We start from the raw sequence: 16,531 nt of genomic DNA, 5'->3' as shown, positions 1-16,531 counted from the left end.
TTTTCAATGAAATATTTTCAATCCAATCTGTAGTGTTTCTGTTGTGTATATGTGAACAGTTTTTTACGAGAGGTTTCAAATAAAATGATTCTAATAATATTGTTATTTTCACACCCACTGTTTACATTCCATATTTTTTATACACTCAAATGGCATTTTTTTATTTTTTCATAATAACTTTTCAGCGGTCAAAACCGTCATATATGTAGACAGGTCAAGCAATTAAGAGGTTCTGCTCAACAAGATATCTTGAAATCTCTACATTAGAGGTGATATTGTAAAAAAATAACTAGCTTGAAGAACATATTATTCAATAAATTAATGGTATTTCAATTGAACACATTGAGGGCTGGGTTTTTTCATTATTCATATAAAACATAAATTCTGCAATAACTGATTAGGTAAAAACAGAAGAAATCTTGTATGTACAAATTGCACTCTTTTAAATCACTCCACATATTGTATTACATATTGAGCACATGAAAATGGGTTTAAAATATCCTGGAATAAAAATATATTTTGATGACCCAAATGTATTTGCATACAATTTGCATAAATAATGACATCAGTCAACAGGTACTAAACATACTTTGTGGAATATTCTGAACATAACCCTAATTCACAGAATTAATTTACTGATTCAATTTTTTTGTGTTGCCATTTGAACAAAAGCAAGGAATGGAATTTACATGATGGTAACATCACCAAGCTCATAAATAACGTCCTAGCCCTTTCTTTAGCTTTTTTCCGCTCTAGTGGTTCATCCGCATGTGAGATATGGCACTAAAAATAGATACATTCACAATTGTCAACTGTCAATTAATGATTGCAAACTGATACTTATTTATAATGCAATCGCAATGTTCAATTGTACCACATCTGACAAAATCAAAACCATGTATCATACTTTCCAAAAATGAGAATAAATCTTCCACCCCTCAACACAACCACCACAACCACCAAATGTACATTGTAATCACGCCATTAACAAGTTCTATTCACACTACTTTAGTAACTTATTTACCATATGTATAATTAATGTTTCTCCATCATTGAACCCAACGTTGTCACCTACTACAGCAAGTTATATGTTATGAACACAGACTGTCGAGACATAGTTACTAACTTCAGAACACTTGAAAGACTATGGCATGATTTGTTGTAGTCCATTGTTAGTTCGTTTTCCTATAAACTTTCAAAAACAATTGATTACGCCATTATTCGGGATTTAGAGCGCTAACTTAAGTGTCTGGTTGTCGTCCAAGCTTAGTATACAACCTGGACCGCACTGATAAACTGATTAAGCATGTTTATGTCTTTGAAAACATTATGGATACTAACCTGGACCGCACTGATAAACTCTATGTTCATGTCTTTAAAAACATTATGGATACTAACCTGGATCTCACTGATAAACTGATTAACTGTGTTCATGTCTTTAGAAACATTATGGATACTAACCTGGAACGCACTGATAAACTGATTAACTGTGTTCATGTCTTTAGAAAACATCATGGATACTAACCTGGAACGCACTGATAAACTGATTAACTGTATTCATGTCTTTAGAAAACATCATGGATACTAACCTGGAACGCACTGATAAACTGATTAACTGTGTTCATGTCTTTAGAAACATTATGGATACAAACCTGGACCGCACTGGTAAACTGATAAACTGTGTTCATGTCTTTAGAAAACATCATGGATACTAATAAACTGATTAACTGTGTTCATGTCTTTAGAAAACATCATGGATACTAACCTGGAACGCACTGATAAACTGATTAACTGTATTCATGTCTTTAGAAAACATCATGGATACTAACCTGGAACGCACTGATAAACTGATTAACTGTGTTCATGTCTTTAGAAAACATCATGGATACTAACCTGGATCGCACTGATAAACTGATTAACTATGTTCATGTCTTTAGAAACATAATGGATACTAACCTGGACCGCACTGATAAACTGTGTTCATGTCTTTAGAAACATTATGGATACTAACCTGGATCGCACTGATAAACTGATTAACTATGTTCATGTCTTTAGAAACATTATGGATACTAATCTGGACCGCACTGATAAACTGATTAACTATGTTCATGTCTTTAGAAACATTATGGATACTAACCTGGATCGCACTGATAAACTGATTAACTATGTTCATGTCTTTAGAAACATTATGGATACTAACCTGGATCGCACTGATAAACTGATTAACTATGTTCATGTCTTTAGAAACATAATGGATACTAACCTGGACCGCACTGATAAACTGATTAACTATGTTCATGTCTTTAGAAACATTGTGGATACTAACCTGGTCCGCACTGATAAACTGTGTTCATGTCTTTAGAAACATAATGGATACTAACCTGGACCGCACTGATAAACTGATTAACTATGTTCATGTCTTTAGAAACATTGTGGATACTAACCTGGACCGCACTGATAAACTGTGTTCATGTCTTTAGAAACATTATGGATACTAACCTGGATCGCACTGATAAACTGATTAACTATGTTCATGTCTTTAGAAACATTATGGATACTAACCTAGATCGCACTGATAAACTGATTAACTGTGTTCATGTCTAGAAACATAATGGATACTAACCTGGACCGCACTGATAAACTGTGTTCATGTCTTTAGAAACATTATGGATACTAACCTGGACCGCACTGATGAACTGTGTTCATGTCTTTAGAAACATTATGGATACTAACCTGGATCGCACTGATAAACTGATTAATTATGTTCATGTCTTTAGAAACATTATGGATACTAACCTGGATCGCACTGATAAACTGATTAACTATGTTCATGTCTTTAGAAACATAATGGATACTAACCTGGATCGCACTGATAAACTGATTAACTATGTTCATGTCTTTAGAAACATTGTGTATACTAACCTGGTCCGCACTGATAAACTGTGTTCATGTCTTTAGAAACATTATGGATACTAACCTGGAACGCACTGATAAACCGATTAACTGTGTTCATGTCTTTATAAAACATCATGGATACTAACCTGGAACGCACTGATAAACTGATTAACTGTGTTCATGTCTTTAGAAACATTATGGATACTAACCTGGACCGCACTGATAAACTGATTAACTGTGTTCATGTCTTTAGAAAACATCATGGATACTAACCTGGAACGCAGTGATAAACTGATTAACTGTGTTCATGTCTTTAGAAACATCATGGATACTAACCTGGAACTCGCTGATTTTGTCTAGATCCCCGCCTTGGTAGAGTTATTTTAAACAGAACATCGAGAGCTTATCAATAGTATATGCCATTAGTTGTTAAATGACCTCGCCATAGCATATGGGCGTGCCAGGTTATATTGGGGAGCCTGTAATTATTATATGAACGTTTGATTCCCGGTATTTAATTTATGCCTTAGTTCATATTCAGTTGAAATAGTGTTATAAACAAATGTTTTATTCGTATTATATTGTGTTTACTTTAAAAAAACAGTGAACAATAACATAGTGGATGGCGCACTGGTAATGTCGCAACAACTAAATCATAGGATGACCAGAATTCATGTATAATCTTGAAATACATTTATATTGTGAACTAAACTTTACTAATTAAAAGTTTGTCCCTCATTGGAACGTCAACAGCTGGCGCATGTCCTTGATAAACATTATGCCACAGCACATTATTCAAATATTTCAGTAAATGTGGCCACGTCATACATATATAACAAGGTATGCACGGTCAGTATGATCTACTAGTTCAAAACAAGTCTCCCCTGCACTACGAAAGATGCAATTCCAATTCCACATATATATTCGTATTTATCAATTGTGTTGAACGCCCACCAACCATTGGACCGAAGATTTGTTAATGATGTAATGTATGTGTATTGTAACAACAACAGTCAAATGACTCACACTAATTAATTTAATAAATTCTCATATTCAACATTGTAGATAAATTGAAACTAATCAATACATTTATGAGCAATCATTCAAAATTGATATATCAAGTCTTCATATCCTTTCATTTCTTCATGATACACTTTATCAAATGCCTCATTTTGAGCCACAGTGAAATAATTCTTCCAGTCGCCAGTATTTCCTATGAAAATAAGAATAAAAATACGACTGCATATGCATTATTCGTGAATTGATATGTAATATATTTAGCTTGAGCGTTATTAAATATTTGATCATACTTTTGATAACATGTGTACATGCCATTTTCATATAGACAATGAACAGGGTTGCAGGTGAAAAATGTTGCTGTATTTTTGTTTGTTCTTGGTTTTCAACGTGAAATAGTTTGTTTACGTAAACAATTACAAATAAATTGTATTTAATCCATTGAATTCCAAAGTAGAATGGCGTCTCACAGTATAATGTCGGAGAGACACATAGCACACAGCAACAGACTAGAGAATACATACAGACAGAAATACATACTGACTTACCTTGCCTTACATATTTATGCCCTTCTGTCATTATATTTTGTGCAAATGGGTCACGTTTAAAAAACTGTTTCATGTAATTAATATCACAAACATGCATAACAACCTTCATCTCTTCTTCAGACATAGGTCTGTCCAAAAAACGTGCGACCTTGTAATATTCATTCTTTGGATCCTGGAATATCATTACAGTTCAAGTAAGTGATCAAGATGTAGTTGACATTTTCAAATAGCTAATTTGTAAAGGACAATATTTACCACTTAATATTATGATTTTATTGTGCAAAAGTTATGCTTTTCCATTCTCTTAAATACACAATATGATATTTTCATATTGTCAATAACATTAAAAAAAAATGGTATACTGTTTCACCTTTAACATGTCTTCATATTTGATCCATAATAAATCTGGATTATTTTTATATTTACACCATTGTTTAATGTTTTCGAAAGGAGAACCTTTTTCAACTGCAAATACAAAATATGTTATTAGTATTAGTTCTCATGTAAGTGAATGTCCTGTCAATATTGTTGTATATTCAGAGTGTATTTATATATGTGGTCTTTTTTTACAAGTTCAAGGCCATCGGCCCATAAAAGTATATACATAAATATTATTAAATTACAAAAAGTTTCAATGTGCGATAAGCATAGGCTGCCAAACTTTTAATTATATTGATTTCTTTTGAAGTTAATAATTCTACAAATTTATGAAAAGATGGAGGATGGAAATAATATTTTGGAAGATAAAATTGACGAATTTCAGAATTAAATGGGCACACTAAAAAGAAGTGGTATTCGTTTTCAATTTGATTTGTATCACAGACTTTACAAAGCCACTGATCTCTCTCCAAAGTTCCCTGCCAGTTTCGATGCGCAGGCTATGCGAAGAGTAACGAAAACGTGCTAAGGTTTTTCTGTTGGAGTTTATAGTGACCGAAGTAAGATATTTTTCCCGCTGTAGAGCTGTTTTAAATTCGCGATATGTCACGAGTTTCCCAAATGTACATATGTCACTTAGCCAATTATACTGCAAGTAACATTTAAATCTAACAGTAAATGTTTCCATAAACGTGCTTGTATTGTTAACTTTCTGACTGTACCACAAATTTTGCATATTACAAATAAACAACAATTTCTTCATATCAGTGATCCATGTTTGCTTATTTTTAACCCCAGAATCTTCTATACTATTATGGGGCATGTAAATTAATTTTGCCCAATATTTTGCACAGCGTTTCGCGGTATTCAGAAAAATGAGATACCTCCCACACTCGCCTAATTAACAACTTGGGATTTTTGTGAGACAAGAAGGTAATACCTACAAGCAAGAAACTGGATTCGTTCGAAGCAGTCATACGGTCTAAACCCCCAAATTTCAGCACCATATGTTAAAATTGGCAAAATCTTGGGACAGTCAAAATATTCGGTTTTTCCATTTGGGATGCGGACACAAGATTTCACGTTTGAATATATGCTGGACAATATTTAAAACATTTTCCCGTGTATACCCCCTTTAACAGAATATACCACAACCTTCGTCCATCAACAATGTCAAAAGCCCCCGAAAAATCGACGAACGCACAATAAAAGTTTTCTGGTAATGTACTTTTGAATAATTGACTGCAACTAAAAATGTTATCAAACGATGGGTAACCCTTCCTGAATCCCGCCTGTGCTTCGTCGATCTTACCAAGTGCTTCTGCCAAAAAATACAGCCGTCTATTTAGTATCAAAGTAAGCAAATTACCAAATATACTGAGCACGAAAATTGCTCTATAATTCCCCGGGTCATCAGCGGACCCTTTTAGCTCCGCTGTCGACGAAGTCGAGCGGAGCTTATAGTATTACTGATTGTACGTCGGCGTCCGTCGTCGTCGCCGTCGCCGTCAACTTTACATTTTCAACTTCTTCTTTAAAACCACACACTGTATAGCTGTGAAACTTCCTAGAAAGGTACCTTGGGTGGTTCTCTCTTAGATTTGTTCATTTCGTGTGGATATGTTCAATTGTCTTATTTATAACGAATATTTTTGTCATTTTTGGTAAAAAGTTATATTTTCGACTTGCTTTGATATTACATATATAGGTACTACATGTGGACCTCTCTCAGATTTGTTCATTTCATGATGATTTTGTTCTTCAATTATCTAATTTTAATGAATATTTTTGATAACAAGTTATATTTTCGAATTTTTATTGAAAACAGCAAGTCCGATTGCTATAATACTATACATATTGTTCATTTTCCGATGATATCGTCAATTCTTTAATTTAAATGTGCATTGATATAAGCGGAGCTATCTCAGCCGACAGGCTGCTAGTTATATTTGGAATGACAATTGCTCTTGACCAGACATTTGTGAATTTCCCTGATTCAAATATTTGGTTAAAATTTATGTTTATAAAGGGGCCAAGGTAGAAAAAGATTTTTTTAAAGAATTCGCCAATCAACTGTAATGCTATGACTAATTTCGTCAGCTGTGATAGGCCCATTTAAGATATCCCAATTAATTTCCATAATGCTAAGTTGAAATTCGTCAACTAATTTAAGTAGATCTTGGAACTCGTCTGCAAGAGCAAAGTTATCCTCTGCCTTATCACCTGCAAAGAGTGTACTAAAGTAGTCATGTATGCCTTGTACTTTAGTATGACTGGTTAGTGTATTTACATTAACCAGTCATGCAAGGCTGCAACAAACACATAATGAAAATATTAATCTGTATCTATGTTTTCATAACTATTTTTTTATATATTTACTGCTTGATTTTATATGGTATTATGACTTCTTTATTATTTGTTTGCAAAGTACATTATTAATTTATGAATACAAAACAAAATCAAGTATACAACGAAAATAAAGACACTTTATACAAATCAAGTGGAAGAAAATGGTGTGAAATAAGTGTAAGATGTAAATGTAAAATGACAGAAAAGTAGAAATTAGCATGTGATGCTAGTCAAATCTACTACCAAATATAGGAATAAATAATATACAGTCAAATGTTGCGGTGCTACCTACAATATATATGATTATGAATTAAATAAATTATAAATAAATGAACAAACAAAACAGAAATAAATAATAAAACGATCAATTAGTCATTCAACAAGTTAATCAATGATTTGTTTTATTCACTAATTTGATGTCATTATAAGTCGCTTCCAATTCTTTTTAAACATTGAAGGACTTTTTATCATTTTTAGATGCATTGGAAGCTCATTCCACATTTTGGTTCCCTGGAAATCCCAGGACAATTGACCGATATTAGTTCTTTTTAGGTGATACGATAGATTTGATTTAGTAGTGAATCAAGTGTTGTACGCGTGCTTGGATAAAAGAAAGTAGTCATTTAGCTTCCAAGGAAGTCGATGAAAATGGAGATCAGAAATGAAGGTGCATAATTGTTACTTGAATAGGTCATACATGTGTAAAATGCCAAGTGAAATAAAGAGTGGTCAGCTTTAAGTAAATTTATCATTGAAAGTTATAATACGCACAATTATTTTTGTAGTTCTAAATCGGGGCAATGGATGTACGGTGTGTACTACCCCAAACTTCTAGCCCATATGAAATATGTGGAAAGATTATGGTTGTATATAGTAAGACAAGGGTAAACTTTGGAAGAAAATGTTTCAATTTAGAAATTAAGCTAATTAGAGGTGAGATCTTGTTGATACCTTTTTGATATGGGTTTTCACGTAAGATTGCAATCCATAGTTAAAATAAGATATGTTGTAGTGTTTACTTCATTTATGATGGCGCCATTCTTATGTAGCTCAGGTTTATTATTTAAATTTTCATGAGCCGACGAGAAATACATGTAGTTAGTTTCATTTGCATTGATTGTGCGCTTATTTGCCTGGCACCATGTATTGACATAAATCAAATTAAAATCAATATCAGCAGTGTTCAATGACAATTTATTAAAAGCATAACAAAAATTGAAGTCGTCAACAACAAAATTGAAGTTAAAGAATGTGGATGAATCTTGGATATCATTTATATAGATTAAAAGTAATAAAGGATCCGATTTGGAGCCGCCTTGGGGAACACAATAGTTTATAGGAAGGGTAGGTGAGATCAAGCCAGTTACTATGATGAACTGTAATGATTGGATAAGCAGTTAGAGAACCACTCTAAAAGGGATTCCACGGATGCCATAGAGTTGACATTTTGAAATAAGTATGCTGTGGTTAATGGTAATAAATGACCTTGAGAAGTCTAGAAATACTCCCAGATTAAAATTAGAATATGTATACAAATTTTATAGTATAGTCGATGCATCCAAATGCAATTGATTGACCACATTTACAAACTGTCATATAGAGTGGATTAGCATTTATATGTACTGACGAGGTGTTATTGACATATCTTTGAAATCTGTGGCTTTAGTTTTGTCTATATAAACGTTTCTGACTGTATTTACCTGAATTGGTCATATAAAGATCTTAACAACAGGAGACATTATGTCTTGACATAAATTTCAATGATATGGTTAGAAGAATATACATGAATTACATATATTCTTGAATAGTTGGAGAATTATTACAAACACAATAAAAAACTCACCATTTCCTTTCAGGAATTCTTCAAAATACTGCTCCCAGCTGGTCGGCTTTCCCAAAAAATTAGAGGTTAAATGGTAAAAATACCACGAAACAGCCACGTCTTTGGGATTTCTATGGAGATAGATTGTCTGTAAAATACCAGAACACCAGAATGATGCCAGAAAATGAGTAGATAATAAATAAACGAATGAGACAATGAGTAAATTGATTGTTCTCGGATTAATAAATAAAAAAATTTCGCGTGGGTTGAGATTTTACACTTTGACGCGGGATGAGACCGTGATCATTTTTAAACATACAGAGTAATTATCACTATGACAGGATGTCTTAAGAAGTGTAAAAACTATTTCAAAAAGGAAATTGTCTAACGCATTAAAAGACAAATTATATTTATCCACAAACATGTAATTACTGAGAAAATACACTTCTCATCAGACTGATTTGGGAAGTAATTTTTTGTTTGTTTTGTTTTATAACTAAAACTGTATTTCGTTACCTTTGGTTTCTTTTCATAATATTGGGTTGGTAAGAACTCTGGTAACATTTGAAATCCTATCGTTCTTGGTGATGATGTTGAGCATTTATTATATTTGTCGAGGGCTGAAGAATATTTGGATGAATCTGGGGAATCCGGAAAGGGTTTCCATGATAGTGTGAAAAACAGATCATCCATAATTGCATGATCGACATCCATGGTTGACTTATTCAATGTCTTAATTGCTCGTACAACTCTAGTTAACCAGTATGTACCTACTCAAAAGAAAAAAAGCTGTAGTCAAAACATATTTATTGCATTTGAACAACAATGGTGCAATTCACTAATCGACAGATAAAATGCATACACTAAAATATTTATGTAGGTTTGTCGATTATTAAACAATGTGTATTGATCCTTCAAATGTACAAAATGAGTTGATCTGCGAAGCATTCAAGCTCTGCTGCCAGATCAATGTTACTAACAGAGCATTAAAACCCATGTTTATTTAAGTTGTCTATATACATTACGAACAATGAATACATTCATTCTACTTTGATTTTGAGGTAGAGCTTTTCTGTGTGCCTAATTGTTACACATTCCTTGGTATATAATCTTTCTGAAACAACAACAACTAATATTTATTGCCTTCATAATATTCCGACAATGTAAGGTTTTAAGTTGTTATGAACGTAGGCTTTGCATTACTCGGGGCTAATTGCTGGTCAATTCATCTTGCTTTGGTTTTAAAATGTTACTGTAGATATGGGATAAGACAATGACATAACGATGACAAGCAAACGAGTAAGAGTGAAAATAACGCTAACAAAGTTTATGAGAAGTGTGTAGTGTGACCTGCAGAAAATTAGAACAGAATGTGTCAAGGCTTTGCTAACATTAAAAATCAGTAATCGGGTATCCTTTATAGCTGTGCTGATTGACATTTGACACCATATGATAACCAATCACCGTCAGTAGTGAGGGAATAATAGACCGAGACTGTCGGGAGTTTATCAGTACAGACGAACTTACAATAGACCAACTAGGAAGTCAGATTCCAACAAGCGAACATTGACTGGGGATTTGAAAAACTCTGTACCACTGAAAACAGGTAGGTAGTATATCGGACCACTTAGGAGGTAACTGCAAAAACCCATTCGTTGGGCCAATGGAGCGCCACCAAAGCTGTCTTGCCTGATTATTTTATTACATTTCGGATGAGTGAACGGCGAAACATTATTGGACTTGGCCCCGGTTGCACGGCCAGTTTCCGCTAATTGGAGATAAAAACACAGTCTCGGAAGTACGCTCTCTTACGTTGCCGCCATTACTGGGGGCATATACCACTCACAGTCATGGCGTCCCATAACAAATCACATAATAATAATATTTATTAATTACATGTGAACTCGTACTATTATCACCACTACAAACTCACCTACAAACATTTAACACGTATTTCCGACGATTATTTCCATGGATATTTGGGAAGACGATGTTAGAGAATGGCGAAAGCTGGGATTTTTGACTTTGTGGAGAAATTGTTGTAAAACATGATTTATTTCCGTTTGTTCCGACATCCCTATATTCCGACAATCCTATGTTGAGATGCTATTATAGGTTCAGACACCTACGAAATTTTAGAAATGTATGTACCTGACAGTCTTCATGTGGGACTCTGACAACTTGTACTCGGGGAGACCTAAATTGTTCAGTACTGTTATGGTCGATGATCATTCAAAAATAAGTCCTGAGCCGGCCAGAATGTGCTATTATCTCAATGAAAATGTGTACGCTAGCGGTCGGAAGACAAATGTGCACATATACCCCTCCCCACGGAACAAAGCAACATGTTTTTGTCTCTATTCAATGCGATCAGTCTAGTTACAGAATACTGAGTGTACAATTAAATTTAAAACAAAGCTGTCAAATTTACATGCCATAAAATAGACAGAAACGTGGGACTTAATTTGTCAAGTTTGGTTGTAGAATTTGAGCCGTGTTTGAGATATAAAGGGTTTAATTTGCCCCCAAAATCAGGGTAAATGTGTTGGCTTTAAACAATTAAACACAGCGTCAAATAAACAGTGATTTTTTTTGGGATCGACCTTATACAAAGAATCTCTGATATCTTATATCGATATTCACACCCTGTCTTTATTTATAGTATACTAGTATATAACCCTACCCAGGCCTATCTCCCTTAACCATAAATCCTGTTGCAAGCGCCTGGGAGATTATTTCTGGGGGCCTATTGCAGACACTAGCATTTTAAAAAGGCATATTTGCTTCCTGCGCGGACCCGCTTTAGAAGGTGAAAAACACCCCGCTTTTCCGCTAAATTAAAACGCACATGGGGGGAAGTAACGGCACATAGAGTGACTGACCCCCGGGTTTACTGTCAGGAATGGGGTGTCAAATATCCACAGTTTGTCTAAAAAGGGGTAGGCAATTTGAGTTTATTTCTGTCTGATATAAAGGGGTAGGGGTTTCAAACAACCAGCTACACACCCCTGTCAGTATTTTGTGCAAGTACACCCCCCGGGGAGTGCCTACATTCGCACTCATCATGTGTCTTTGGTGAATGGATTTTGCACGTAGTTTGTTTCCATTTTTTCAGAGTTCTATCGCTGTTCGTGCATCCTAGAAATTTACATTTTTTCCCTGACCCTCCCATGATCATAAAAACATTAAAAATATGACACTAGTTAAAATTATGGCATAAAAATTTGATCAAAACAATATTACACTAACGAAAGATTTCCACTCGATACCGAAATTGTCATCTGACTGTAAGGCCGTCGCTGATTGGCTGCTGAGCTGGAATGACATTTTTTGGTTTCAAATACCCCTGAAAAATGTTCTATGTTCTTCCGGTAAATAGGTGTTCGTATTTAAGGGATTTTTCCACACAAAAACGCCGGGTGGCTTAATATAACCCCATAGGACCGCATTTTTGTGAAAGATTGGTATTTTTTGTCAAGATTTATAGAAATCTGAAAAACGCATTTCACAACTTTTCTCTTATTTAGTTTTATGCTGCATTCAAATGGGCGGCCCCCATATAGTAAATATCGTATTTATTTTATTATCACGTGTGCGCCAGCTGCTTCTCGGATTCGTCTATATAGGAATCTATTCTTATCTTATAGATATATTTCGCATAATGTTATGTATTGTGGGATAGACAAGGCTGAAAGCCACTCACTCTTTTTCTGCCATGCAAATAAACCCAGTGTCAGAAATGAGCTCTGGTATTGTGGTGCATTTGTACACTTACTGACCAAACTATACATCATGTGACGTAAACGTCAATAACGTGACGTGAACAAATAACTAGCTCGGGACGGGGACAGCTATTATGACCGAGTTTTGACACCGACCAATGTTGACACGTGATCGGTACGTCACTTGACCTTTGCACGTCGAACACACAACCCAATTAGTGTAAGGTATACATTATACAGGTCATCGAGTCGGGCCTGGTTGCAAACCAGAAATAAAAAAAAAGTGTATCTTTGTTTCACAATTCAAACATCTGCCACGTCGCTCTGTTTTGTACCAATCTTACACGCATGTAACGTGATATAGCGGTCACGAAAAATAAAAACCTGATAAGTCCATTTTAAAATTTATTGTCGGTCATGCAATACAAAAATATACAAGGTTGACGGTTATATCAAACTGAAGATATCTCACCAGATCTTGGATATGACGCAATGAAGACATCATCATCTCTCACTTCAAAGTTCTTTATGTTCTCAATACTGTTAGTTGCAGTTGACATCAGGTATCCAGGTCGTACGTAGTAACAGTGGTCCCATGGCGGTTTAGCTAGCACATTCGTCATAGTGGTAACAACAATAGATTTATGTTCCCCGCATGTGATCGCGAGAGTTAGTGAATGGACCAACCATTCGGCTGTACATTAGAATGAATGGGGGGGCTAACATTAATGTAACAGCAGCCATATATCAACACTTGGACATAGCTAACAGTAGATTAGCGGGTACTGATGCTGTTTTGGGGAGGTACCTGTGACCCAGTGATAACATGTTTTGCATTATAAAACAAGGCGTTCTGATACGTTATGGTTCATGTAATTACTGTGCGTCATATTTACATGCGCCATATTTTTTACTCTTGGACCCGTTGCCGAAGCCACAATGTGGGATAAATTGTGTTGATTGTCGTAGGATTATCCATCAACAGTGGCGTTAATATTGTAACCATGGTGTACTGCAGATGCGCAAATGTGTTGATGAAAGAATTAAACAAAATAATTATAGATTCTATCTAGTGGTCCCATTGTGACTAGGCATCTGTAACAGATGTTGATATGATATAACTTGCACAAAATAACATTCATGTTAATCTGTCGACAGGCCTCGGGCCTAATTTAATTGTGCATCCTAAACATTCACACGCCGAAGAAGCTTGATATGAAATGCATTTCACGAGAGGGACTTCAGTCCCGAGAGACTGTCCCGTCTACAGGTTTCTAGTTGGTATAAATAATTCATAGTCGATGCTGATGTCACGAAATAAATTATATTAACTTAATGTATGCAAATTCATTCTGACCTCCTGAATGCGTTAATACAGTCACTTCAACCAAAAGAACCAAGCAAACTATTAAATCGTCTAGAACAGCGTGCATTGTTTGTGGCAGTCAAATATAAAATATAAACTAGCATATAACATATGAACAAATGTGAGAGAGGCTTACCTGAAGTACCAGTATGTATAGTATCAAAGCAACTTCGACAATATCACTTTTTACTAAGAAATTACAAAATTATTCACCAAAATTAGAGAAATAAAGATATCATAAAATCTAAGAGAGGTACATATACACCAAGTATCAAAGCATTCAGACTTTCAGTTTAAGGACGATTAAGGACGACGACGGACAATCACTCATATGATAAGCTCTGCTCAACAAAGTCGACAGCGGAGCTAAAAAACGGAGGAGACTGTTTTGCGGGATTAACAGAAATACGATATGCAAAGAAATCGAATTTGTTGTGGCAGAGACGATTGATCTACATCTTGCCAGTGTGTACACGTACAGAAATGTGGAATGAGAGCGTCAGCTTCAGAACAAAATGTTCAACAAGCGAGAGTTACTGGAAAAGTTGCAGGCATTTTCCTCTAAGAGAATGTCAAAATAAACTTGTTTCAAAACTTTCAGTTGACAAGACGAATGTCAACAGAGCACATTGACGAACATATCTCTCCCCTCTGTGTAGTTTGCGATAGTGTCTCCCTGGTATTCTTTGCAAGAAATATCACGATAGACTAAACGTTCCAGCACTTTAATAATGCGGAACTTAGATTCAAGTGTTATTGATTAATAGTTGCTTATACTATTCCTTACCATGGCTACTGGTGTTCTCGGCAGTTATTGGTCATTGTGATTTGGTAATGATTTGGGTTAGAAAAGGGGGAGATAGTAATGGTGACTGTTTGAATGTTGTCATTTATGGCTTGCGTTTTAGTGCTGCTAACTACAGCACTGATTTCCGCAATATTGGAGGAGTCGAGAAGTGTTTCGAAAGTTATGGTTGAATGGATCATTTGTTTGACTATTTTCTTGAGCTTCCTGTTTTGAACTAGTGCCTACCATTTGATGTATTAATTTTTACTGTAATAGCCAAAGTTCTTTTGAAAAATTATTGTGTTCATTATGGCGTTCTTCAGCATATCCATTTTGATCAGCCCGTCACTCCTCGGATCTGCAATTCTTCCTGTAATGGAGAGGTATATGAATTAATTGATGCGATGTTAATTGTCACCTGACAAAGTAATACCTGGAGAGATTGTTGGTTCAATCATCATGCAGCATGTAGTGGTATTGAAAATGCCAACAAAGTCACCTGACGAAGTAATACCTGGAAAGGTAGTTGGTGCAATCAGCATGCAGCGTTGAGTGCTACTGATAATATCAACAGAGTCACCTGACGAAGTAATACCTGGAGATAGTTCGTGCAATCAGCAAGCAGCATGTAGTGGTATTGAAAATGCCAACCAAGTCACTTGACGAAGTAATACCTGGAAAGGTAGTTGGTGCAAACAACATGCAGCGTGGAGTGGTACCGTAAATGTCAACCAAGTCACCTGAAGAAGTAAACCCCGGAGAGGTAGTTTGTGCAATCAGCATGCAGCATATGTAGTGGTACTAAAATGCCAACAAAGTCATCCGACAAAGTAAAACCTGCAGAGGTAGTTGGTGCAATCAACATCCAGTGTTACTAGTCTTGGATACATTTAAATTATGCCAAATCGTCAAGATCTCTGTCATTCTCGTTTATTTTGAAAAGCTTACTAAGTGTTACCTAATATTTTATTGTCTTGACTTTAGTATTGTTGCATACGGAGTAACACAAATACATCTGACTCATACAGAATGTCCCCCAAAACATATAAAACTATTTATATATATGTGGTCTTTATTTATAATAGAAGGCCATCGGTCCATAATATCTACATACATTATTTATATATAAAAATAAAAATAAAATTAAAATTTTCAAACAATTGACAATTCTTGTAGCTCTTTTCGCAATTTCAAAAGTTAGCAGGAATATATATATTAAGGAACAAAATAGTAAAAAATGGTATTCATTTTCAATGTTGTTACTGTTACAAAGCAAGCAAATGCGTTCACTCCTATCTACATTATTTTTTCTATCTGTCTCAATACGAAGATAGTGGCATGAACAGCGGATTCGAGCTAACATTTGAACATGAGAATGCACTTTCACACAAAATAAATACTTTTCAGGTTCCAAAGAAAATTCCTTATAAAATGTCAGTTTCTCTAAAGTACATAACTGGCTGAACCAATCAGTATAAGAATTTGTTTCATTTTTTTCGTAAAAATGCGTAAAAACACATTTACGTTATTTACAGTTTGTGATTCCCAAACATCATCTAAGTTGCATAAAAATAATATTTTTTTAACACGACTAACCCAGGTTAACCTGGATCTAAGATTGGATTGTTCAATATTATACAACATAAG

The 16,531-nt window shown here is 34.8% G+C and overlaps 1 protein-coding gene across 1 annotated transcript; it reads right to left on the bottom strand.

The window, feature by feature from the left end:
* Nucleotides 1-3,913: 3,913 nt before the first annotated feature.
* On the bottom strand, nucleotides 3,914-13,542 carry LOC100373424 (sulfotransferase 1B1-like). The gene is made up of 6 exons (XM_002737023.3): nucleotides 13,204-13,542; nucleotides 9,526-9,779; nucleotides 9,031-9,157; nucleotides 4,831-4,925; nucleotides 4,461-4,632; nucleotides 3,914-4,108 (listed from the first exon to the last, which is right to left on the bottom strand). The coding sequence occupies exons 1-6, from the start codon at nucleotides 13,352-13,354 to the stop codon at nucleotides 3,999-4,001; spliced, it is 909 nt and encodes a 302-aa protein (XP_002737069.1). The 5' UTR covers nucleotides 13,355-13,542; the 3' UTR covers nucleotides 3,914-3,998.
* Nucleotides 13,543-16,531: the final 2,989 nt, after the last annotated feature.

Source organism: Saccoglossus kowalevskii, chromosome 16 (genome assembly GCF_978046115.1).
Source record: "Saccoglossus kowalevskii chromosome 16, keSacKowa6.1, whole genome shotgun sequence".
Lineage (NCBI taxonomy): Eukaryota > Metazoa > Hemichordata > Enteropneusta > Harrimaniidae > Saccoglossus > Saccoglossus kowalevskii.
Note: the sequence above shows the minus strand (reverse complement) of the source record. Positions and strands in the feature narration are given on the sequence as shown.